This window comes from Ursus maritimus, unplaced genomic scaffold (assembly GCF_017311325.1).
Source record: "Ursus maritimus isolate PB19 unplaced genomic scaffold, ASM1731132v1 scaffold_26, whole genome shotgun sequence".
Taxonomy (NCBI): Eukaryota; Metazoa; Chordata; class Mammalia; order Carnivora; family Ursidae; genus Ursus; species Ursus maritimus.
This window is the reverse complement of record NW_024425119.1, coordinates 38,999,254-39,025,584: the sequence shown is the minus strand read 5'-3', so window position 1 is coordinate 39,025,584 and position 26,331 is coordinate 38,999,254. Positions and strand designations below refer to the sequence as shown.

Here is a 26,331-nt window from a genome sequence, read left to right as displayed (position 1 = left end):
AACATAAGAAATAGGAAGATCAGTAGGAGAAGGAAGGGAAGAATGAAGGGGGGTAAACAGAAGGGGGAATGAACCATGAGAGACTGTGGACTCTGGGAAACAAACTGAGGGCTTCAGAGGGGAGGGGCGGTGGGGGATTGGGATAGGCCGGTGATGGGTATTAAGGAGGGCACATGTTGCACGGTGCACTGGGTGTTATATGCAAATAATGAATTATGGAACATTGCATCAAGGACTGGGGATGTACTGTATGGTGACTAATATAACAAAATAAAAATTATAAAAAAATTGATCAATGTAATTCTAATTAATAGAATCATGTGGCTGGGGGAGGGAGGACATGATTGTTTCAGCTGATGCAATAGAAACATTTAAAGAGATTAAAAATCCTTTCATGACAAAAACAAAACAAAACAAAATAAAAACCCCCAAACACCCAGGGGCACCTAGGTGGCTCAGTTGGTTAAGCGTCTGCCTTCAGCTTAGGTCATGATCCCAGGGTGCTGGGATCGAGAGCGAGTTGGGTTCCCAGCTCAGTGGGAACCTGCTTCTCCCTCTGCCTCTGCCCCCACCCCCACTCATGCTCTCTCTCTCTCTCTCTACACTCCCTCTCAAATAAATAAATAAATCTTTAAAAAAAACAAAAAACAACCCAAACACTCAACAATCTAGGAGTAGATGGAAACTACCACAACATAATAAAGTTCCTATATGAAAAGCACACAGCTACCATCATACTCATTATTGAAAGACTGAAACTTTTCCTCTAAAATTAGGAAAATACAAGGACGTCCACTTTTACCACTCCTATTCAACACAGTGGTGGAAGTGAATAAATATTTTTGGCTTTTGAATATGTGTTCCTCTATTAAGTGACCAAAGTCACTGATTCCAGTCTTTTGTGTGTATTAATAAACACGTGGCATCAATAAAATATGACAATTCTACCTGCCACAACAGAGATAAACAATGCTATCTCTATTTTTTGGAATAATCTTTAAAACAAAAATTTCACACTGCCTAAGTAGATGCTCATTTTGATTAAACAATTTGTTTCCAAAGATGAAGCTGCCTCCCTTCATGGGTTCATTAACCTGAGGCAATAACCTGCCACTAGGATTGCGCTGGTCTCTGCGCTGCTCTTTGCAACACTTGTTTTCGAGGGTTCACAAATGTGTCAGATGCAAATTGGATAAAGTAAAAAAAACAAAAAACAAAACCTGTTTCTGATTTTTTAAAAGATTTATTTATTTGAGAGAGAGAGAGAGCAGAAGTGGGGGGAGGGGCAGAGGAAGAGAGAAGAGAGAATCCTCAAGCTGCCTCCCTGCTGAGCACAGAATCTGACCCGGGCTGGATCCCAGGATTCTGAGATCATGATCTGAGCCTAAATAAAGAGTTGCATGCTTTTTGTCCACAATAGCTAAATCGTGGAAGGAGTCGAGATGCCCTTCAACAGATGATTGGATTAAGAAGTTGTGGTCCATATAAACAGTGGAATATTACTCAGCTATCAAAAAGAACGATTTCTCAATATTTGCTGCAACATGGACGGCACTGGAGGAGATAATGCTAAGTGAAATAAGTCAAGCAGAGAAAGACAATTATCATATGGTTTCTCTCATCTATGGAACATAAGAACTAGGAAGATCGGTAGGAGAAGAAAGGGATAAAGAAAGGGGGGGTAATCAGAAGGGGGAATGAAGCATGAGAGACTATGGACTCTGAGAAACAAACTGAGGGCTTCAGAGGGGAGGGAGTGGGGGAATGGGATAGACCGGTGATGGGTAATAAGGAGGGCACATATTGCATGGTGCACTGGGTGTTATACGCAACTAATGAATCATCGAACTTCACATCAAAAACCAGGGATGTACTGTATAGTGACTAACATAATATAATAAAAAAACATTAAAAAAAAAAGAGTTGCATGCTTAACCGACCGAGCCACTCAGGCGTCCCATCTGTTTTTGATTTTTAAAACTCATTTTATCATCAGAATGTTTAGATCAGATGTGCTTAATAAAGACACAGTTCATGTCAATATGGGAAATAAAGCCATCTGGTGAACTCTATGTCACTTCAAACCTCCTTAGACAATTTCCAAATGGAGAATCCCTCCTACATGGACAACAAGGGAATACTACCCGTCCTGCCTACTTTGATGAAAGTCTCTCCTGTATTCCTTTCAGAATCTGGATGTCTCCCTCTGTATTTAGTAAGTGACAGTGGCAGGACCAAGACAGATTTCAGATGATAAGTGTTCTTAAGCTTCTCTATCTGCAATGGTCTACTTTCCTTCCCTCATTGTGACTTGCCAGCAGTACAAATTGATGTCTGTGCTTTCTGTAGGTAGGCTATAGAAAAATTGGTTTTCCTTTGCCTAGAGATCCCCAGAACAAAGATGACATCTTATACTGTGGTAAGACCAAAATCAAAAGAGGAGTTTATGCCAGGAAAAGTCAGAGCTCCATGGTTTCTCTAAAGGTTCCTCTTGTTTCCACCTAGAGACGTCTAGGTGTTGATTTCTTCTTGTTATCTAGGCTTCTATGCCTGGCTCTTCTAGGGAACTCCTTTTACCTTAAGTTCTCAAATCATTTTTTCCTTGTGCTAGAGTCTGAGTTCTGGACCCTAAGGGCATTATGGTTTTTTATCTACTGTGAGTCTTTTATTTCTAGCTGCTCTTAGAATCTACTAAATAAATCCTCTTTGTGCTCTCAAAGAAGCATTGAGTACGCAGACTATAAAATATGCATTGATTTGGGAAGCTGAGACCAAGAGCTAAAAGGTTCCCAGTCTGGAGAGGTCTAGATTGTGAGATTTAGTAACCTAGGAGGGTCCTCCTCCTCTTCTAGGCCCTAAATGCATGAACTATAAATAGTTTATTTTTCTGCTTTTATTATCCACACCATCAACTCTGGTCAACAAAATTATTGGTGGTAAGAGAGAAGGGGAAGAGCACATATCAGGGAGATTTCTAAGGAAAATATTGAGTTAAATGGAGTTTGTTTCCCAGGCACACAGACCAAAGCATTGTGGCCCTTCTCTCCATCCATGTGTTCCTTGGATACTCAGAGTCTTTATCTTCTGACTGACTTAATTTCCTCATATTAGTTCCCCAGACTATTTCTGTCTTTTGGCACTAGCCCTATCTTTCATTAATCTATCTATCCATTAATTTATGCAATTAACTAACATTTTCTGTCTGATTACATATAGAATAGGTTAAGTTGTGAGACATTTCTCCTTGGAATGTCCTCAGTTACCTATTTCCTTGGAAATTATATAAGGTTTTGGATCTAAAGAAGTTAATAATTTATAATATCATGAAATGTGCTTTGCCATTAGGATGGATTGAATTTGGGTGCATAATAATTTTAGTGGAATGAATTTACAGTAGTATGGATTTAGATATGTCATAGGGTGGAAGCTGATGCTTATTTTGGATTATTCTTAAAATGATCCAGAAAATGCGATCTCTTGTTTCAGTTCTCTTTAAGATGATGTCTGACAAACATATAAGATACCAACAGTGACCTGTTTAACAAGTACTCAAACACAGCTACCCAACTTAATTGGTAAATTACACACCTTAGTAAGAGGATCTCATTGGTCTCCACTTTCTTTGCATCTGTTTTTCTCAATGTAAGCTCCCAAATTTCCCTTCTCTTTTTATTGAATTTAGAAATAGGCATTTGACTTCAATGTATACTGAAGCAGCAGTAGGCCTTCTTGCAAGATAAGTGAGCAGAATTTGAAATCAGTGATTGTCTTTGATTGCAAGGTGGAAATGAAGTCCCTCTCTTCCTTGTCTCTAGTCAGAGGATCTGTGCTGGGGGCCAGGGTTAGCAGATCATGGAATTTCACGACCTGAGCTTCCTGCTACCTCGCTGATTGGTTGTGCAGGCATTAGCATGGGAAAGAGGTTTTTTTCTTTTCTTTTCTTTTCTTTTCTTTTCTTTTCTTTTCTTTTCTTTTCTTTTCTCTTTTCTTTTCTTTACTTTTCTTTACTTTTCTTTTCTTTACTTTTCTTTTCTTTTCTTTTTCTCTCCTCTCCTCTCCTCTCCTTTCCTGTTTCCCTCCCCTTCCCACCCCACTCCTCCCCTCCCCTCCCCTCCCCTTCTCTTCTGGGAAAGAGGTTTTCAAATATTGGATCTCTAACACAGCTTCTTCAACATTCTTTGGATATGCTGGAGTTTACTCAGGCTGGGTATTCAGGAAAAAAAATAGGAAAATATCCAGGTCTTTACTGACAGTTAAATATGGAAAAAGTGGAGCAAATATCTAGTCCAAACTAAACAGTATCAAACCTTTTAATACAGTGAAGAAACTGATGGTTGTCAGAGGCGCATGGGGAAGGTGGTTGGGCAAAGTGGGTGAAGGGGAATGGGAGGTATAGGCTTCCAGTAATGGAATGAGTAAGTCACAGGGATAAAAAGGACAGTGTGAGGAATATGGTCAATGGTATTAGAATAGCAATGTATCGGGACAGGGGTAGCTACACTTGTGGTGAACACAGCATAATGTATAACCTTGCTGAATCACTATGTTGTACACCTGAAATGAATGTAACATTGTCCACTATACTTAAAAAAAAGATCGCTGAAGCTTTATATTTCACTTTTTTTAAAAATTATTTTTATTTTTTTTTAAAAAGATTTTATTTATTTATTCAACAGAGATAGAGACAGCCGGCGAGAGAGGGAACACAAGCAGGGGGAGTGGGAGAGGAAGAAGCAGGCTCATAGCAGAGGAGACTGATGTGGGGCTCGATCCCATAATGCTGGGATCACGCCCTGAGCCGAAGGCAGACGCTTAACCGCTGTGCCACCCAGGCGCCCTCCCCTCCCTTTTTTTTTAAACTGAGGCTCACATTGACAAATCTTCTTCAGGTCTCCAATTTGAACAGCCAGAATTTATATCAACTCTACCTGACCCTATTTTATTATTCTACAGTGCTGTTTCCAATGATTCTCCTGAATAAAGTAAAACCTCTCTGGTCAGCATTTAAGGACTAACCAATCTTTGTAGTAACACCTACATGTGTGGATATCATGTTTCACTGGGTCTTGTCTGGGTCATTGTGCTGTGTCATTTAAAAATTCCCTGGATGGTTCCAGTGTGCCTCCAGGCTGCAGAATTCGGGGAACCCATTGGTCTGACCTGATTTCTCCAGATGCCCTCATTACTCTATTTTTACCCTGCCTTCTTCAGACTTCAGCTGATACTCAGCTAAAATTTTTGGCCTTCAAATGCTGATCCAAATTCTACTTACTTTCAACCTTCACCTTAATTTCTACCTCCTCCAATACATCTATCTTGATTACTTCCTTCTATGCCTGCCTGGGTTATGGAAAATAGTAATACAGTAGTCCCTGTTTTCCCACGGTTTTCCTTTCTTTGGTTTCAGTTACCTGCAGTCAGCCATGGTACTATACTACTGTGAATTCATTCACAGATTCCTCTCCCTTCCCTAGCAGGGAAATGAGCCAGTAGCACATTTCTGTCCTCACCTGGAGGGTTGCTTAAAACTACTCATCTACACATATATTCATCTTAGTTTGATAATTACTAGCAGTTCATCCATTTAATTAGTCATCTAATCATTCATTCATTCATTCATTCATTCATTCATTCATCTATCCCACCTGTCAATTCAGTTATCTATTCTTCTATGTCTCCATTTGTTCTCTCATCTATTACTTCACCAAGTCTTTCACTTAGTTATTCACTGAGTTATTCAAATATTTATGGATTTACTTTCTGTAGGTTTCCTACTTACAATACATTGGGCGAACAACCTTACTTAACTTTTGTTGAGCTGCTGTGTGAATACACTTATATGCCTTGGTTTTCCAATCATATTTTCCAACATCTAGGACTAAATTCCCCTGCTATTTTTTTTTTTTGAACTTAGCTTGAAACTTGACCATCACTGTATTGTCAGACACTACTCCTCCAGGAGCCCTCCTGCCTTACTTGGCAACTCCTTACAGTAATCTTGACCTGTCCAATGAACTTTTAATTTACTCCAGTTCCCCCAGAGTTTACCTGATGCCACAGTCTCATGATGATATTGCCAACAGCATTCACCACAACAAATTCTACTCTTTCTGGGCCCATGAATGTCTTGGCTCCTGCTCTTCAAGGGTTTCTCCTCTTTCCTTTTTAAGTATTTAGAGAGGTATCGATAATTCAAATTCTTCTCAGACCCCAAATTCAAGCTACTTCTTAGTTTTGTCTGGTATAATCTGCAACCTAGGATGGTGGCTCCAATTAATCACATTCTGCAGTGATGAATAAGCAGATGAACTCATTTTTTATTTGTTAAGTTTGTAAAATTCTGTTGTAATAAACAGTTTATTTGTATTCAGTAGCAAAGAATTTTTCTCTGCATTTGGAATTTACTGTCTATTTAAAAATTTTTTTATTTGAGTATAGTTGACACACCATGTTATGTTAGTTTCAGGTGTACAACAAAATGATTCAATGAGTTTATACATTATGCTATATTTACCACAAGTGTAGCTACCCCTGTCCTGATACATTGTTACTATAATATCATTATATTCCTTATGCTGTGCCTTTTATTCCCATGACTTTTTCATTCCATAACTGGAAGGATGCATCTCCCCCTCCCCTTCAACCATTTTATCCAACCCCCCTGGCATAGCTTTAGCAATCTTAATCTCTCTATCCCTTTTACTTAACACACACAATCATTTGCATGCTTGTGCACAACCCCCCCAAATAAACGCACGTTTCAAAAATATTTCAAGTCAAATAATCAAATATATCGAAGAGATGTAAAATGTAGAAATATAATAAATACAGGGTGTGGTTATTAAGTTGCAATGCGGAATGAAAACCTGGCTAAGGAAAACAGAGACCACTTCTCTGGAAATCTGATTATACAAAATACGTTATAATGTTTGTGGCATCAAAACAAAGACTAATTAAAGGACATGACACCAATTAGTCATGGACTGGTAAGAAAAATTACATGAATTTCTCTAGAGCTGTTTGGGTCAGGATCACATAGGGAGAGAACACAGACATGCTGATTCAGGGTTCAGAAGTTGTTCAGGAGGCACCCGGTGAAGGAAAGTTTCTAGGGAGGGGAGGGCAAGTAGATAAGAAATCTATGAAAAAGATGAGCAGGCTGAGGAGTGAGAGAGATGTATACAGAGGGTGAGATAGAAACTGCAGGAAATCACAGCACCATCACTGAGCTCATCCTCTTGGGACTGTCTGCTGAACCCCATATCCAGGTGCTGCTCTTTGTGCTGTTCTTGGTGATTTACCTTCTGACCTTCATGGGGACCCTGGTGATGCTGTTGGTGACCCCCATCTCCCTGCCCTCATGTACTTCTTCCTCAGTCACCTCTCTTTTCTGGATCTTTGCTATTCCTTAGTCACTGTTCCCAAAATGCCGGAAAATCTCATTTCAGAGGAAACCAATCTCAGTAGAGGCTGACTCAGGTGTTGTGTGTGTGTGTGTGTGTGTGTGTGTGTGTGTGTGTGTGTATGTGTTGGACTGCAGGGACTGAAGTCTTTCTGCTCTCAATGATCACCTATGACCACCACACTGCCTGCCATCTGCCACCAACTGCTCTATGACCAGCTGATGAGTAAACAGTTGTGTGGGGGTTCTGGTATGTCTCATGGAGACTAGAATTTGGGAAGTTCATGGCTTGGAATTTGGACTTCTGTGAGGCTTATGTTATACCTTACTTCAGCTGAGAGCTGCCTTCTCTATTTCCTCAGTGCTGGTCTGATATCTCCACCAAATCTGCAGTACTGGTGTGCTCTGCCATTGTTCATGCCCTTTTGACCATCCTCCTGATCCTCCTCTTACACCTGCATTATTAATATCATTCTGAGCATCAGCTCCACCTCAGGCAGAAGCAAGGCCTTCTCCACCTGCTCTTCCCACCTCAATGCAGTGACCTTCTCTTATGGCTCAAGTTTTCTTTACTAACTCATGCTAACCTCTGGTTCCCCACTGGAGGTGGTTTTCTCTCTGCAGTAAAGTGTGGTTACTCTGCTAGTGAATCCCTTTCTCTAAAGCCTAAAGAACAAGGAAGTTGGGGTCCCTCGGGGGCTCAGTTCGTTAAGCAACTGCCTTCGGCTCAGGTCATGATCCCAGGGTCCTGGGATCCAGCCCCGAGCTGGGCTCACTGCAGTGGGGAGTCTGCCTCTCCTTCTCCCTTCGGCCCTCCCAATTCTGCCCGTCTCCCCACTCTGCCCCTCCCCCCTCCTCATGCTCTCTCTGTTAAATAAATAAATAAAATCTTAAAAAAAAAGAAAGAACAAGGAAGTAAAAGCACCTGTGAAAAGAATGTTGCAACTCCGAGAGAAGAGAAGAGTCAGAGGATGATTGGGAAACAGGGCAGAATTGCATCAAGATGGCTGGATAATAAATATTAAGGAAATTTTTCTTTCCTAATGTCAGCCATAACAAAATATCTTGTACAAAGCCTCTTTTCTTTAGGATGCTCAAGAAAAGGCCAAGAGCTATTTGCCTACTTTGGCTCATATTTAATTTGTTCATGGACAGAACAATGGATCAGATAATTATTTCACACACACAAAAAAACTGGTTACAGACTTGTTCTTCCTTCATCTGTGGAATATCCCAGTAGATTTACTACTGATAAAAGTGCCTATGACCTGAATTCTTATTTAAATCCACAGTGGTTGGAGATTTAGGGGCAAGCTTTGCTAGAAATAAAAGAGCCAGTGCCTCTAATAGTGACATAAACGTGAAACTCAGGAGTTGGGAGTCTGTTTGGGGATGAGCATGGACAGGAGAGGGACTCATAGAATGACCAGGAGAGGGAGCATCTGATTAGGGCAAAGTCAGATACACTTTCCATACTCTGTACCTCTCCCAACACCTTCACTTGATGGCAACATGGAGAGAATCCACTCTTTCTGGGGTGTCCATCAGCCCTGGTGCGTCACTGGGGCACCATTGTTGGGATGCTGAGGAGGTGCCGAGGCCAGGTGGCAGGTCATCAACAAGGATGCTGGGCCTGCTGAAGGGATACTGCCTTGCTTCCCCCAGAACCAGATTAGCTGCTTCTTTCAATTTCCATTCACATTTCCCATTGGCTGAGCCTAACGCGAAGCCACCAGCCTGGGAATCTTGGAAATGGCTCTGCAGGCATCTAGCTAAAGTAATACATAGCCAAATACACAGGACAAGCGTGGGGCGGAGCGTCAACTGAGAACAAATTTGTGTAACAGATACAACTTGTAAACGTGACCCATCTCAAGCAAGAAACAAATTAGTATGGATAAAACCAGCAGTGAGAAGAGAGGATGGAAGGGAGAATGGAAATAATAAGAAGAACTTCGATATGGGTCAGAAGAATGAAGAAAAGGGAAAACAGTTAACTGGAAGACTCAGGTCTATACATGCACTGGCGCCCTCAGGTAGTGTGAGGGATTCACTGCGCCCGTGAACACAGTCGTTTAAGGGGAGGTAGGGATCCTCTTACTCTAAGCCCATACAAGATACGCTGTGGTAGGGGCCTGGAGCTTCTTCCCCAATATCTGAAATTCTCAGAAATTTCCAAGGAAGCTCAAGGAACAGTCTTGCCTTGGTGGAGTTTTCTTCCCTTTTGGTACCCCACCCATCTCATGGTATCTCTGTTTCCACCTCTGCACTCTCCTCTTCCAAATTCAAACTAGATCCTTTTTTCTAAAGGAGATTTGGCCTTAAAACAATTTTATGTGATAATCAACTGAGACATTAATTGAAAGCAGGCATTTATCTGATTTCAGAATTACGTATAAGATAGACCTGTTTCGGGGTGCCTGGGTGGCACAGCGGTTAAGCGTCTGCCTTCGGCTCAGGGCGTGATCCCGGCATTCTGGGATCGAGCCCCGCATCAGGCTCCTCCGCTATGAGCCTGCTTCTTCCTCTCCCACTCCCCCTGCTTGTGTTCCCTCTCTCGCTGGCTGTCTCTATCTCTGTCAAATAAATAAATAAAATCTTTTAAAAAAAAAAAAAAAAGACCTGTTTCAGGTCTTTCCACAGTCTTGCCATATTGCTTATCTGTTTTCCTATTTTTTCTACTCAAGGAATCTCATGCGTTTTTAGCCAATGTCTTTTTCCCCTTCAATGGCATTATTATCTTCAAAAGAGCAAGAGTTAACTTTTGCAACTGCAAAAATGGAAGCCAAAGGACAGTAGAACAATATCTTCAAAGTGCTAAAAGAAAATAATCATCATCCTAAAATTTTACACTCAATAAAATAGCTGTAATACATAAGGCAGATTTAAAGGTTTTTCAAACAAAAAATAACACTTGCCACGAGCAGAACTTGAGCAAAGGAAATTTTAAAAAGTGTTCTACAGGGGGCACCTGGGTGGCTCATTCAGTTAAGTGTCAGACTCTTGGTTTCTGCTCAGGTCATGATCTCAGGGCTGTGGGATCGAGCCCTGTGTCTGGCTCAGTGCAGAGTCTGCTTGAGATTCTTTGCCCCTCCCCCTTCCTCCCTCTGCTCATCCCCCCACTGGCGCATTCTCTCTCTCTAAAATAAACTGAATAAATAAAATCTTTAAAAAGTGTTCTCCAGGCAGAAAAACTAAAATCCCAGATGTAGTTTTCAAAATGCAGGAAGAAATGAACATAAAAGAAGTACACATGTGGGTAAATCTAAAAGAATATTGACAATAAAACAACAATGATTTCTTACAGGGCTTTATATATTTGTACATGAGTGTGATTAAAATTAGTGAAAAAATATCATTTACATTGGGAGATACTGAATTAGAAGTGGTCTAATATAGTTTAATTGACCAAATTAAAGTAAAATTATCAATTAATATTAGGTTTTGATAGGTCAACGAACTGTACTGTAATTTCTAGGGTGGCCACCAAAATTAGAGAAAAAGACTGTAAAACTTCTAAACAAATGGTGGGGAAAAAAATGGAATGATAAAAAGTCATCCACAAAAGGAAAGAAATAAAATGTTAAAGAATTTAATTGACAAAATAGAAAAAATTAGTAATGATATAGAAAATTGAAACATGATTGGCAAATTTGCCTAATGAACATAGTACCCTACTGCACTGTATTACACAGAAGCAGAATACTTTGTATATTATTAAAAATGTTTTCATTTATTTTAATTCTAGTGTAGTTAACATACGATGTTATATTAGTTTCAGGAATATAATATAGTGATTCAACAATTCTATACATTACTCAGTGCTCATCATGATAAGTGTACCCTTAATCCCCATTCCCTATTTCACCCATCTCCCCACCCACCTCTCCTCTAGTAACCATCTATACTTTTTGTTCTCTATACTTAAAAGTATGATTCTTGGTTTGTCTCTTTTATTCCTTTGTTTGTTTCGTTTCTTAAATTCCGCATATGAGTGAATCATATGGTGTTTGTCTTTCTTTGACTGACTTATTTTGCTTAACATTATACTCTCTAGCTCCATGTTGTTGCAAATGGCAAGATGTCCTTTTTTATAGCTGAATGATTTTCCTTTGTGTATAGATAGCATCTCTTCTATCAATGGACACCTGGGCTGCTTCCATAATTTGGCTATTGTAAATAATGATGCAATAAACACTGGGTGTTTATCCTTTTGAATTAGTGTTCTTTTATTCTTTGGGTAAGTACCCAGTAGTGCAATTACTGGAGATGAATCACTCTTGATATCAGTGTTTCTCAGTGGTCAATCAATTACTTTCTTCAGGATTACTTTAGCATGCAGAATATAGGGCATATCCTAGAACTATTCAACTACTCAACTGGCACTTTGAAATATACATATTTTAATATTTATTTATTTATTTTAGAGAGAGAGAGAGAGGGAGAGTATGTGAGTGAGCCAGGGAGGGTCAGAGAGAGGGGGAGAGAATCCTCAGATCCTCAGGTACACTTGCCACATGGAGCCTGATGTGGGGCCCAATCCCAGGACTCTGAGATCATGACCTGAGCCGAAATCAAGAGTCAGATGCTTAACTGACTGAGCTACCCAGGCACCCCACTATATTTTTCTCATTAAATTAAAAACAAAAATATGTGATAGATATGTCAGAACATTTTTAAATTCTGTTGCATTTTATTATCATAAAAGATTTTTTATAATCAAAGATTGTTAAATCATATTATACAAATAACACTAATTCACTTTATTTATAAAAAATATTTAAGTAAATTATTTAACAAGAGCAACCATCTAAATAAAACTAGCAACACAGAAATGGTTATATTTATTTCCTTCTATATTGGTCTACAGAAAATCTTTTTATTGTTTGTTTGTTTTTTAAAAGATTTTATTTATTTATTTGACAGAGAGAGACAGCAAGAGAGGGAACACAAGCAGGTGGAGTGGGAGAGGGAGAAGCAGGTGTCCCGCTGAGCAGGGAGCCCGATGTGGGGCTCGATCCCAGGACCCTGGGATCATGACCTGAGCCAAAGGCAGGCGCTTAACAACTGAGCCACCCAGGTGCCCCAGAAAATCTTTTTATAATGCATTCTTAGATGCATTTATTAACATACTATAGTTATACCTAAAATTATATCATGAACATTTTCTCATGACTTCTAATCTTAAAAACCCCATTTTCAATAATCCAGTTTCATCAAGTACACAAATCAAATTTGATGTAATAATCCTACTGTTACTAACATGTCTTCAACCTTTTACCAGGATACCAATTTCTTTTTTTTTTTTTTTAAAGATTTTATTTATTTATCTGACAGAGATAAAGACAGCCAGCGAGAGAGGGAACACAAGCAGGGGGAGTGGGAGAGGAAGAAGCAGGCTCATAGCGGAGGAGCCTGACGTGGGGCTCGATCCCACAACGCTGGGATCACGCCCTGAGCCGAAGGCAGACTCTTTTTTTTTTTTTTTTTAAGATTTTATTTATTTATTTGACAGAGACAGCGACAGCCAGCGAGAGAGGGAACACAAGCAGGGGGAGTGGGAGAGGAAGAAGCAGGCTCATAGCAGAGGAGCCTGATGTGGGGCTCGATCCCATAACGCCGGGATCACGCCCTGAGCCGAAGGCAGACGCTCAACCGCTGTGCCACTCAGGCGCCCCCGAAGGCAGACTCTTAACCGCTGTGCCACCCAGGCGCCCCTAGGATACCAATTTCTTTATTTATGCTAATAATTGTTCCAAATTATATCTAGGGTAGACTCAATGAAGTGTACAATACTGCATTGAACAATTTCAGCATGAAGTTTTCCCTATTTATGATTATTTCAAGAACCTGAATCCTGGGCCAAAGGTTATGAACACCACTAAGATTCTTGATACTGTTCAATTTAAATGAGACAGTATTAAATCACTCTAATAGTAAATCAAATAGATTTGTGGGTTTCTGGTTTTCCCCCTGTTTTACTGAAGTATAAAGAACAAACTTGGATATATTTAAAGTATATAACATGATGATTTGATATATGTGTACACTGTGAAAATGATTACCAAAATTAAGTTAATTGACATATTTATCACCTCATGCAGTTATCATCTTGTGTGTCTGTGTATGTACAGGATGCTTAAAATATACTCTAAGCATTTTCATTCATACAATTCCATATTATTAACTATAGTCACCATGCTACACATTGGAGCCTCAGAACTTATTTGTCTTATAACTTAAAGTTTATACCCTTTGATATACAACTCCCATTTCCTCCTCCTCTGGTAACTATCATTCTATTCTCTGTTTCTATGAAAAAGGTTTTTGCTTTTATTGATAGACTCCACATACAAATGAGACCATACAGTATTTTTCTTTCTCTCTCTGACATGTTTTATCTAGCACAATGCCCTCCAGGCCCACCCATGTTGTTGCAAATGGAAGGATTTCCTTCTTTCTCGTGGTTGAATAATATTCCATTTTTCATATAGATCATGTCTTCTTTATCCATCAAGTGGCAGATGGATACTTTGTTTCCATATCTAGGCTATTGTGAATAATGTTGCAATGAGCACAGAAATGCAGATATCTCTTTGATATCCTGATTTCATTTCCTTTGGATAGGTAACTGGAAGTGGGGGTCCAGCATTTTTAATATTTTGAAGAAACTCCATACTGTTTTTGTAATGGCTGAACCCATTTACATTCCCACCAACAGTGTACAAGGGTTCCCTTTCCTCCACATCCTCACCAACACTTGTTATTTCTTGTCTTTTTGATAACAGCCATATTAACAGGTGTGGTGCTATGTCCTTGTGGATTAGATTTGCATTTCCCTGATAATTAGTGAGATTGAGCACACTTTGACCATACCTGTTGACCGTCTGTACATCTTTGGAAAAAGTCTACTCGGTTTCCTTGTCCAATTTTAATTGGATTGTTTGGGGCTCTTTTGTTGTTGAGTTGTATAAATTATTTATATATTTTGATATTAACCCCTTATCACATAGTTGTTTGCAAATATTTTCTCTCATTCCCTAGGTTCCTTTTCGTTGACTGTTTCTTTTGCTGTGCAGAAGTACTTAGTTCGATGTAGCCCACTTACTAATTTTTGCTTTTGTTGCCTTTACTTTTGGTATCATATCTAAAAAAATGTTGCCAAGGCTGATGTCAAAGATTATTTTCCTGAATTTTTCTTCCGGGAGTTTTACAGTTTCAGTTCCTATGTTTAAGTCTGTAACCCATTTTGAATTAATTTTTGTGAGTGGTGTAAGATAGGGGTCTAATTTCATTTTCCTGCATGTAATTATCCACCAGAGCCCAGAAAACAGAAATCTGAACCTCTAAAGTCTCCCTGAAACAATTAGTTTTTACAAAACTGTTGGTTCCTGACTTGAGTAAATTCACAATGGGCACAAAGTTTTGATGGCTTATTAGTATGCTAATAAGAGTTTAGTCAGGAATCATAACTAAATATTTAGGACTACCATTTTATGTTATAATAAAATGTTAAACCACTGTATTAACACAATTGAGGCTGGATTATAGATAGTGTAATATTTTGCTTTAACAGCATGTCTTTTAAAATTCATTTATTAATAGCTCTGCAACTGGTATAAAATTAGAAAATTTAACTTTAATTTAGAAACATAAAGATGTTCGACCTTGGCCACAGCAACTTCTTCCAAGACACATCTCTAAAGGCAACGGAAACAAAAGCAAAAATGAACTATTGGGACTTCATCATGATACAAAGCTTCTCACAGCCAAGAAAACAGTCAATAAAATTAAAAGGCAACCTATGGAATGGGAGAAGATATTTTCAAAAGACATAACAGATAAAGGGCTGATATTCAAGATCTATAAAGAACTTCTCAAACTCAGCACCCAAAAAACAAATAGTCCAGTCAGGAAATGGGCAGAAGACATGAACAGACATTTCTCCAAAGAAGACATACAAATGGCAAACAGACACATGAAAAATGCTCCACATCACTTGCCATCAGGGAAATATAAATAAAAACCACAATGAGATACCACCTTACACCAGTTAGAATGGCCAAAATTAACAAGACAGGGAATAACAAATATTGGGGAGGATGTGGAGAAAGGGGAACCCTCTTACCCTTTTGATGGGAATGCAAACTGGTGCAGCTACTCTGGAAAAGAGCATGGATGTTCCTCAAGAAGTTAAAAATAGAGCTACCCTATGATCCAGCAATTGCACTACTAGGTATTTACCCCATAGATACAGATGTAGTGAAAAGAAGGGGCACCTGCACCCCCATGTTCATAGCAGCAATGCCCACAATAGCCAAACTGTGGAAGATGTCCTTCAACAGATGAGTGGATAAGGAAGATGTGGTTCATATATACAATGGAATATTACTCAGCCATCAGAGAAGATGAATACCCCCCATTTGTATTGACACAGATGGAACTGGAGGGGATTATGCTAAGTGAAATAAGTCAAGCAGAGAAAGACAATTATCATATGGGTTTAATGATATGTGGAACACAAGGAATAGTGCGGAGGACCACAGAGGAAGGGAGGGAAAACTGAATGGGAAGAAATCAGAGAGGGAGACAAATCATGAAAGACTCTGGACTCCAGGAACCAAACTGAGGGTTATAGAAAGGAGGGAGCTGGGGGGATGGGGTAACTGGGTGATGAGCATTAAGGAGGGCACGTGACCTGATGAGCACTGGGCATTATATGCAACTAATGAATCATTAAACACTACATCAAAAACTAATGGTGTACTATATGTTGGCCAATTAAACTTAATTGTAAAAAAAGAAACATAAAGGTGTATTTTTCTGTGAAAGAAAATTTGTTTTGCCATATCCTGTGGTACCAGGATATTGTCTTGGACATCTGCTTATCAAAGAGAATTTTAAATTACCAGAATGAGCTACAGTAATAATGACAATGATATGGAAGTGTCCCTGCCTATAGAAATTTTGACCGTCTAATGAAGGCTGTATCTATGACAGAGCAGTAGTGCAGAAATATGTTATGTATTGAAATAGCAGGATGAAAAGGCAAATTGATGTAGACAGATGACACATCTGAACCAGCATGCTTGAAGATGAGCGGTCAAATGGGCAGTTTGAATAGCTGAAAAATGGTATGATTCGTGTGGGAAAAATAATAATTTAGTGATTTGAAACTGAAATAATTTAGAGATAAGACCTAGAGGGAGGTAGAGGTAGATTATATGTGATTTTATATGTCATGTTAAATAAAGTAACTTGGAATTTTCTTCTCCAAGAACTAGCATAAGTCTTCAAGCTTTAAAGAAAACAGGCATATTTTTATATGTAACATTGTATCATATGCATAGAAGATGGATTTGAAGGGAGCAGAGCCACCAGCAAGGAAATGGAGTAGAAGGAAGTCTGTATTTTAATTCTGAAATAATGAGTGTCTGAATTAGGGCTGTGATAAAAGGGATAGACAAACACTAAGAAGTTCAGTTCTAACCATTTCTGGATGTTTATGGTAAATGAGAGAGAGGAGTCAGAGTTATAACTAAGTTTTAAACTTGAAGGAACTTATTAGTGCCACCAAATGTAACAATGTTTGTATCCAGCAAAGTGGTGAACTTGAAATCCCAAAATACTGCTGCTACATAATTCTAAATCTGGTCAATCAAATGTGAAACTGAAAAAAAAAGATCTTAAATGAATTGATTAGGAAAGCAAAAGAAATAACCTGAGGCCATATTCTGAAAGTAAAAGGATCAGTCCAGGGGGATAAGTAAGCACTAAAGCATCTGATATCCTGGGGCATCTATGGATCTGGATGGTCTAGAGCAGATGTTGGCAAACTATGGACATAGGCCAAATATAGCTCACTGCCTGTTTTTGTAAATGAAGTTTCATGGGAACACAGCCATGCTCATTCATTTGCTTATCGTCTGTGATTCCTTTTGTGGAAAAATGGCAGAGCTGAATAGTAGCAACAGGGGCTGTATGGCTCTCAAAATCGAAAATATGTGCTGTCTAGACCTTTACATAGAGAGTTTGCCAATCTCTGGTCTACAGATGCACTGCCTAATATGGTAGACACTAGCCTCATGTGTTCATTTAAGCAAGGAAACAGTCAAAAGAACTAAGAGGCAGCCCACGGAATGGGAGAAGATATTTGCAAATGACACTACAGATAAAAGACTGGTATAGAAGATCTACAAAGAACTTCTCAAAATCAATACAAAAAAAATGAGAAACAAATAATCAAATCAAAAGATGGGCAGAAGATATGAACAGACACTTTTCCAATGAAGATATACAAATGGCTAACAGACACATGAAAAAATATTCAAAATCATTAGCCATCAGGGAAATTCAAATCAAAATCACATTGAGATACCACCTTACACCAGTTAGAATGGCAAAAATTGACAAGGCAGGAAACAACAAATGTTGGAGAGGATGTGGAGAAAGGGGATCTCTCTTACACTGTTAGTGGGAATGCAAGTTGGCACAGCCACTTTGGATAACAGTGTGGAGGTCCCTCAAAAAGTTAAAAATAGAGCTACCCTATGATCCAGTAATTGCACTACAAAGATACAGACGTAGTGAAGAGAAGGGCCATATACATCCCAATGTTCATAGCAGCATGGTCCACAATAGCAAAATTGTGGAAGGAGCCGAGATGCCCTTCAACAGATGACTGGATTAAGAAGATGTGGTCCATATATACAATGGAATATTACTCAGCCATCAGAAAGAACGATTACCCAACATTTGCAGCAACATGGACGGGACTGGAGGAGATTATGCTAAGTGAAATAATTCAAGCAGAGAAAGACAATTATCATATGGTTTCACTCATTTATGGAACATAAGAAATAGCAGGGAGATCGGTAGGAGAAGGAAGGGAAGAATGAAGGGGGGGTAAACAGAAGGAGAATGAACCATAAGAGACTGTGGACTCTGGGAAACAAACTGTGGGCTTCAGAGGGGAGGGGAGTGGTGGATTGGGATAGGCCTGTGATGGGTATTAAGGAGGGCACATATTGCATGGAGCACTGGGTGCTATATGCAAATAATGAATCATGGAACATTACATCAAAAACTAAGGATGTACTGTATGGTAACTAACATAACATAATAAAAAATTATTATAAAAAATAATTAAAATTAAATAAAATGAAGATTTCAATTCCTCATTCACAGATATATTTCAAGTGCTCAATATGTGCATATAACTGGGGCTGACTGTACTGGACAAGGCCCTTAAAGAACATTTCCATCATTACAGAAAGTTCTATTGGATGACATTGGTCTAAAACTTAGATGGTCAAGTAGCACTGGGCACAGAACCTTGGGTCCATGGAGGGAGAGAGATGGTGGCCTTCTCCTTTCCTTTCTTGATGTCCCTTCTCCCACCCACGTACCCAGTGCCCTCAAAAATCTCCCTTCCACCACTTTCTTGAATGTTCAGAAGCTGAACAAATCATCTAAGAACAATTCAACAAGAGGAAATTTTCTTCAAGAAGAAAAATTTTTTTCTTAATCGTCAATTACTTTAGTGACATATTTATTTCCTGAGCATACATACAATCTTGGTTACATGCACAGACCTGTGACATAGGTGAATCTCTGTATTCCAAGGAATATGTTGGAGCTTTTCAAAGTCCGCTATGGACATCTCATTCCCCAGCTTTTCCTTTAAAGCTTTTATATTAACCTATTGATTAACCTATTGTTTTTCCCAACTCTTATCTATTTCCTTAGACAGTTGTGATGTTTACTAATTGCCTCTTCCCTGGAGAAAATACTGTTCATGCTTGGTGACAGTCTTGTGAGTGATGTCTTCCAGGGAATCACCAGACAGGTAAAATAATGACTGTTCTCTGGCAATGGGGGTAGGTTCCTTGAAGGAACTCCAACCCCATTCCTCCCTCTCCAGAAGTTACTAGTCTGTTGATTTTTACCATGATTGAGGGATGTTGGTTTTCACATCTATTGAGGAGCAGGGGAGGGTGGGATGGGAGTGGGGCAAATAAGGCACCACAAAGATCTTTGCTCTTAAAAAGATTCAGCCACTTTTCTTCACCAAATGCTTCAAGAATTGCTGCAAGCCTTTGGTTAATTTCCAGAGTTTTGAAAAAGTTGCTTCTGACCATTTTTGCCTGTCCTCTTTGTCTTTAGGGAGGAGAAAATTTTAGGAGGATCTTACTCCACCATTATTGCAGACTTCCCTCCTCAAATATATTTTGCATATTGCCTTTGAATTCCTGGACCTTGGTAAGTTTGCTAAGTAGTTCTGTTTTTAAGTTTCTTTGGATTTTCTACATACTCAATAATGTTAACCTGCTGATTAAAAATGGTTTTACCTTTTTTTCACTTTTATGCTCTTTGATTTTTTTCTTGCCCTATTGAACTAAATATAAATGCTAGTGCAATGTTGAATGGAACTGGAATAGTATAATTCTAGTCTTGTTCTTAGGGGACAAGATTTCAATGTTTCACAATATTACACAATAATATAGCTAATTATATTAGCTGTAAGTTTACTACAAATACCCTCCATGAAATAGCAGGAGTTGCTTTCAATGGTTTGTTTCCTGAGAGTTTTTCTTTTCTTTTCTTTTTTTTAAAGATTTTATTTATTTATTCAACAGAGATAGAGACAGCCAGCGAGAGAGGGAACACAAGCAGGGGGAGTGGGAGAGGAAGAAGCAGGCTCATAGCGGAGGAGCCTGATGTGGGGCTCGATCCCATAACGCCGGGATCATGCCCTGAGCCGAAGGCAGACGCTTAACCGCTGTGCCACCCAGGCGCCCCTGTTTTATTTTCTAAATCAGGAATCAGTGATGGCCAACAGAAACATGAAAAGATGCTTAACATCATTCATCATCAGGGAAATATGAATCAAAACTACAGTGAGATGGGGCACCTGGGTGGCTCCGTTGGTTAAGCATCTGCCTTCAGCTCATGTCATAGTCTCAAGGTACTAGGATCGAACCCTGCATCAGGCTCCCTGCTCAGCGGGGAGCCTGCTTCTCCCTCTTCCCCCTTCTCATGATCTCTCTCTTTCTCTCTCGTTCTCCCTCTCTCTTAAATAAATGAATATAATCTTTAAAAAAATCTAAAAAAAAAAAAAACTACAGTGAGATATTACCTCACACCTGTTAGAATGGCTAAAATCAACACCACAGGAGATAATAGGTGTTGGCAAGGATGCAGAGATAGGGGAACCCTCTTACACTGCTGGGAATGCAAACTGGTGCCGCTACTCTGGAAAACAGTATGTAGGTTCCTCAAAACTTTAAAAATAGAGCTACCCTATGATCCAGCAATTGTGCTACTAGGTATTTACCCAAAGAATACAAAAATACTAATTTGAAGGGATACATGCACCCTGGATGTTTATAGCAGCATTATCTACAATAGCCAAATTATGGAAAGAGCCCAAACGTCCACTGACTGATGAATGGATAAAGAAGATGTGGTGTGTGTGTGTGTGTATATATATATATTTATATATATATATACACACACACACCCACAATGGAATATTATTCAGCCATAAAAGGAATGCAATCTTGCCATTTGCAATGACATGGATAAAGCTAGAGTGTATAATGCTAAGTGAAATAAGTCAGAGAAAGACAAAGACCATATAATTTCACTCAGATGTGGAATTTAAGAAACAAAATAAATGAGCATAAGGAAAAAAGCAAGAAAGACAAACCAAGAAACAGACTCTTAACTATAGAGAACAAGCTGATGGTTACCAGAAGGGAGGTGGTGGGCTATGGGTGAAATAGGTGCTGGGGATTAAGGAGGGCACTTGTGATGAGCACCAGGTGTTGTATGGATGTGCTGAATCACTAAATTGTACAACTGAAACTAATATTACACTGTATGTGAACTAATTGGAATTTAAATAAAACTTAAAAAAATAAAGCACACAATTCAGTGCTGTTTAGTGCATTCATAATGCTGTGTAACCACTACCTCTCTCTAGAGCCAAAACATTTTCATCAGCTCAAAAACAAAAACCCTGTACACATTAAGCAACAACTCTCCATTCTTCCCTCCTTTACAATCTCAGGCAACTACCAATCTGCTTTCTGTCTCTGGATGTACTGAATCTGCTATAATATCGGAGTAAAATAGTGAGTGAATTCTTCCAAACTGTTGAAATTTACTGCTGAATTATCTACATCATCATTTCTGTTCTACACTCCAAGGTAGGCCTTGTCAGAAAGTACATTTGGTCTCTAAACTCCTAACCTGAGAAAAGTCTTGGTTGGGGTCCAAATCTGAAAACTTCCATCTTAGGCCAAAGTGTACAGAATCCCTTCCTGAGGCAAGCAGCTGCCTATGCTAGCAGTTTTAGACACATCACAGCTGAGTGCCAAAACCAGGGCTCTGATTGGTGATCACTTCCTATGGATGAAGAGAAGCAAACCACAAAAATACATATATTATAATTCTATTTTTAAAGTTCAGAACCAGGCAAAACTAAATTATACAAAGAAAAAAAAGAAGATGATTAACAAATTCAGAGTAGTAGTCAGTTTTGGGGAGTGAAGAAGAGGTGGTAAAATGAATAATTTCTTAAGCTGAGTAGTGGGTATGTATGTATTCATTTCACAAGTATTCTTTAACTGGAATGTACATGTTTTGTACATTTTTTGGTAAGTGAGACATTTTTCATAAAGATAAAGTGATTAAAGTAATAGAATAGATTGCAAAGGTTTTAAGTAAAAAAGCAAAGAACATGCTGAAACTAGGGTAAAACTGAAAAACTTAGCGTGAACTGTCACATTGCAAGCCTCCCTCTCTGGCATATTTGCTGCTTTTTTTGTTACCTGTCTTATAGGAAGAGACTTCAGGCTTGTTTAGGAAATGGTGTTCCTGAGAAATTAATATTGAGAATTTTCCCATGAATTCAACCTTTCAGCAAAAAGCTCTCAGGTATATACTAGGACTGTTACCAGTTATTTATGACTCTTGGGAAGGCAAATGCAGGATATGCCAATATCCTTGAATTTCTGCAGGCCAGAAGAGCACAAAAACCCTTGAGGGAATTGTCAGAAGAGCTCCTCTAAGGCCTAAAGAGGATCCTTTCACTGATCAGGCAGTACAGTAAGCAGTAGAGTAACCCTGTAGGCATCAAGTTCAAGAGCATTGCCCCTCCTAAGGGGCAACTGCTGAGCTTCTAAGATTTGAAGGGATGATTTCATGCAGCTATGATTTCATGTCTTTTACTTATTCTAAAGGGAATTTAACGGAGTCTGTTGGTATCTTTCTCTCAATCACTGTCATTCTGTGATATCTGTGCACTGACTACAACCAGCCTTCATCCCAGGTGCAGTACCTCTCACTTCCCTTCACCATAGGAAGCTTGACATTGGAGGGTTTGCTGGTGCTTCACCTTAGGTCACAGAATCCAAAGAAGTCCTTGAATATCCTGTTGTTTGTGGAGGGGATAATACATTTAGAGTTTTCTGGAGTATCAACTGAGAAGAGGCCATTACTGTAAGTTATCAATGGCCAGATGCGGATGAAAGCCTTTATAATTGACAACTGGAACAAAGTGAGTTTGCAAACGAAGCTTGAGAAAAGTGCAAGCTAATTTTTTTTTGAGAGAAAGAGAAAGAGAGAGCACACATGTGATGGGGAGAGAGGGAGAGGGAGGCAGGGGAGAGAGAGAATCTTAAGCAGGCTCCACGCCAAGCATGGAGCCCAATGCGGGATTTGATCTCATGACCCTGAGATCATGACCTGAGCTGAAATCAGGAGTCGGACACTCAACTGACTGAGTCACCCAGGCGCCCCAAAAGTGCAAGCTAATATTACGTGAATTAAGTGAATAGTTTGTACTTCGTTTTGCTGCTTTTTACTTAAGTACAGTGAATTAGATAATAGTAAAATACAGATTAAACAAGCCAGAAGCAATGTGAGAATGGGTTTATGTTTTATAGGTGAAAGTGAATTACGTGGGAGTGATGCAGTGCCTTAAAGCCAGCAAACCACTCGCTCCCAAACAGTGACCAGTTGTTTCACAGCTGAAAGATGAGAGGCAAGGATGGTTTGGGATTCATTTGTGATGAGATCAAAACCAGATTACTTGTCTAGAGCTCATAGTCTGCACTCTATAAGAAAAAGAACAGAGGTAAGATTAGCTAATTGTAGAAAATACAAGTCGGAGTGAAGACTATGTGAGAAATGAGGTTTCTAGAGACCCAGAGCCTCCTTGCAGCCTCTCACACTGGAGATCTGACCACCACCCCACACATACGGAAAAGTTCTTGGAAATTTTATGAGTTTGAGCTCTGCCTCAATATGTTTATTATTTCCCTGCAGAACTTTCGGCTTTCCATGCCTGTCTTCTATGGCCACGCACTTGGAATTCTTTAACTTTTCTTGCCATTTGCCCTTATCTATGACTTTTCTCTCTTATAGATCCAGGGCCCTACATTCTTCTCAAATGTGTATTCCCAAAAGTCAATAAAAAATAATGATAGATGAGTGAAATTAATGATTTTACTAAATGAAGGCCTAAGGTTAATGTTCTGGAATGAGAAAAATGAACCAATATGTTCATAACAAAACTTTCTAGACTAAGGTGTTTATTTCACAATTTGTTGCCTTGAAAAGGAACTGAAGTATCCTTCCTATTTTTTTAATAATATATTTTTTAAAAATATTTTTTTATTATATTATGTTAGTCACCATACAGTACATCCCTGGTTTTTGATGTAACGTTCGATGATTCATTAGTTGTGTATAACACCCAGGGCACCATGCAATCAATACGTGCCCTCCTTACTACCCATCACCAGAGTATCCCATTCCCTCACCCCCTCCCCTCCGAAGCCCTCAGTTTGTTTCCCAGAGTGCACAGTCTCTCATAGTTTATTTCCCCTTCTGTTTACCCCCCTTTCTTCTTCTACCAATCTTCCTACTTCTTATGTTCCATAAATGAGTGAAACCGTATGATAATTGTCTTTCTCTGCTTGACTTATTTCGCTTAGCATTATCTCCTCCAGTCCCGTCCATGTTGCAGCAAATGTTGAGAAATCATTCTTTCTGATGGCTGAGTAATATTCCATTGTATATATGGACCACATCTTCTTAATCCAGTCATCTGTTGAAGGGCATCTCGGCTCCTTCCACGATTTAGCTATTGTGGACAATGCTGCTATGAACATTGGGGTGCATATGGCCCTTCTCTTCACTACGTCTGTATCTTTGGGGTAAATACCCAGTAGTGCAATGGCTGGATCATATAATTACTCTCTGTTATTTTCTAATGGACTCTTAATTTAGGTTGAGGCATCTGACATTGTAAGTACACCTTACTATTGTAAACTCACTGAATGTCCTTTTGTATGCAGATTTATTCCAGTTCTCCACCATCTTCTGTTTTCATTTCAGCACCTGATATGTTACAAATACTTTTCCAAAGTTCTCATCAGAGCTGCCTTCACCTCCTTGTTCTTCAGGCTGTAGATGAGAGGATTCAGCATGGGAGTGACTACAGTATACTGCACAGAAAAGATTAACTCGAGAGGGGATCCTGAATTTGGCATGAGATTGCGGAACAAACCTGAACCATAGTAAAGGGTCACTGCGGTGAGGTGGGAGGAGCAGGTGGAGAAGGCCTTGCTTCTTCCTGAGGTGGAGCTTATGCTCAGGATGGTGGCGATAATACGGACATAGGATAAGAAGATCAAAAGGAAGGTTCCCAGCCCATGCAGAAGAGTGGAGCAGAGCAAGGCAATGAGGTTTCTGGAGATATCAGAACAGGACAGTGAGAGGAGAGAGGGCATTTCACAGCTGTAGTGGGGGATGATTTGGGCCTTGCAGAAGACCATCTTCATAGCTAGGAAGATGTTGATGAATGCATCTAGAAAGCCCAGCCCCCATGATCCCCACACAAGCTGCACATACAGTTGTTTACTCATGATCTGTCCATAGAGCAGAGGGTGGCAGATGGCAGCATAGCGGTCATAGGCCATTACAGAAAGCAGACAGGCTTCAGTTCCTGCAGCAACAAACACAAAGAAGACTTGAGTGAGGCAGCCCTCTACTGATATTGTTTTCTTTTGAGACAGAAGGTTCTCTAGCATCTTGGGCACAGTGACTGAAGAGAAGCAGATATCAACGAAAGAGAGGTGACTCAGGAAGAAGTACATGGGGGTGTGGAGGTGGAAATCAGCCCTTATCACCAGCAGCAGCATCAGGTTCCCCATGATGGTCAGCAGGTAAATCCCCAGGAAGAGCACAAAGAGTGCAGCCTGGATGTGGGGGTCGGCAGAGAGCCCAAGGAGGATAAACTCTGTGATGGTGCTGTAGTTCCTGAAGTCCATTTACAAAGGCCTTTCCCTAGAAATAGTACAAAAAGCGTAGGAGCCAAAGGTCTATTATCCCCCAAGGAATTTTCTGATTGCATTGGTTCTCTTTTCATACCACTATTATTCAGTAAACAATTTTGCTTTCTATTGTGACCTGGGTTTTGTGTCAACAACTTAAAACAAAAAGATGATTAAAATATGGTCCCTATTCCCTTGCCCATTGAAGAACATGGATATGAAGACAGAATGCATACCTGTAATTAATGCAATGGCAGCTCAATTGTGATTTAATGAGGGTCAATAATGATAGCACATTGAGCATATTTGACAAAACTTTTAAGAAAGTGTATGACTGCTCTCGGAAATGTGTTTCTGACACATATTTAGCTTGCATAAAAATGCACGCAAAGGCTCAGGACTGAGAAAAATGAGTGCAGTCCACGGGTAGTTAAAACATGGATAGTTCTGAAAGCTGATGCCTAGGGAATAAGAGTGCATCACAGAACAGTGGCTAAACATGTGGGCTTCTGTATTAACCTAAGTTCAAATCCTCAAATCCTAATTAGCTATGACTTCGCACAAGATACGTAAAGCTCTTTA

The 26,331-nt window shown here is 39.4% G+C and overlaps 1 protein-coding gene across 1 annotated transcript; it reads right to left on the bottom strand.

Moving 5' to 3' along the window:
• Nucleotides 1–24,822: 24,822 nt before the first annotated feature.
• Nucleotides 24,823–26,076, bottom strand: LOC103675436 (olfactory receptor 8S1-like). Its single transcript, XM_008704513.2, has one exon. It carries the CDS (start codon nucleotides 25,744–25,746, stop codon nucleotides 24,823–24,825), a length of 924 nt encoding a protein of 307 aa, XP_008702735.1. The 5' UTR covers nucleotides 25,747–26,076.
• Between the last annotated feature and the right edge of the window lie 255 nt (nucleotides 26,077–26,331).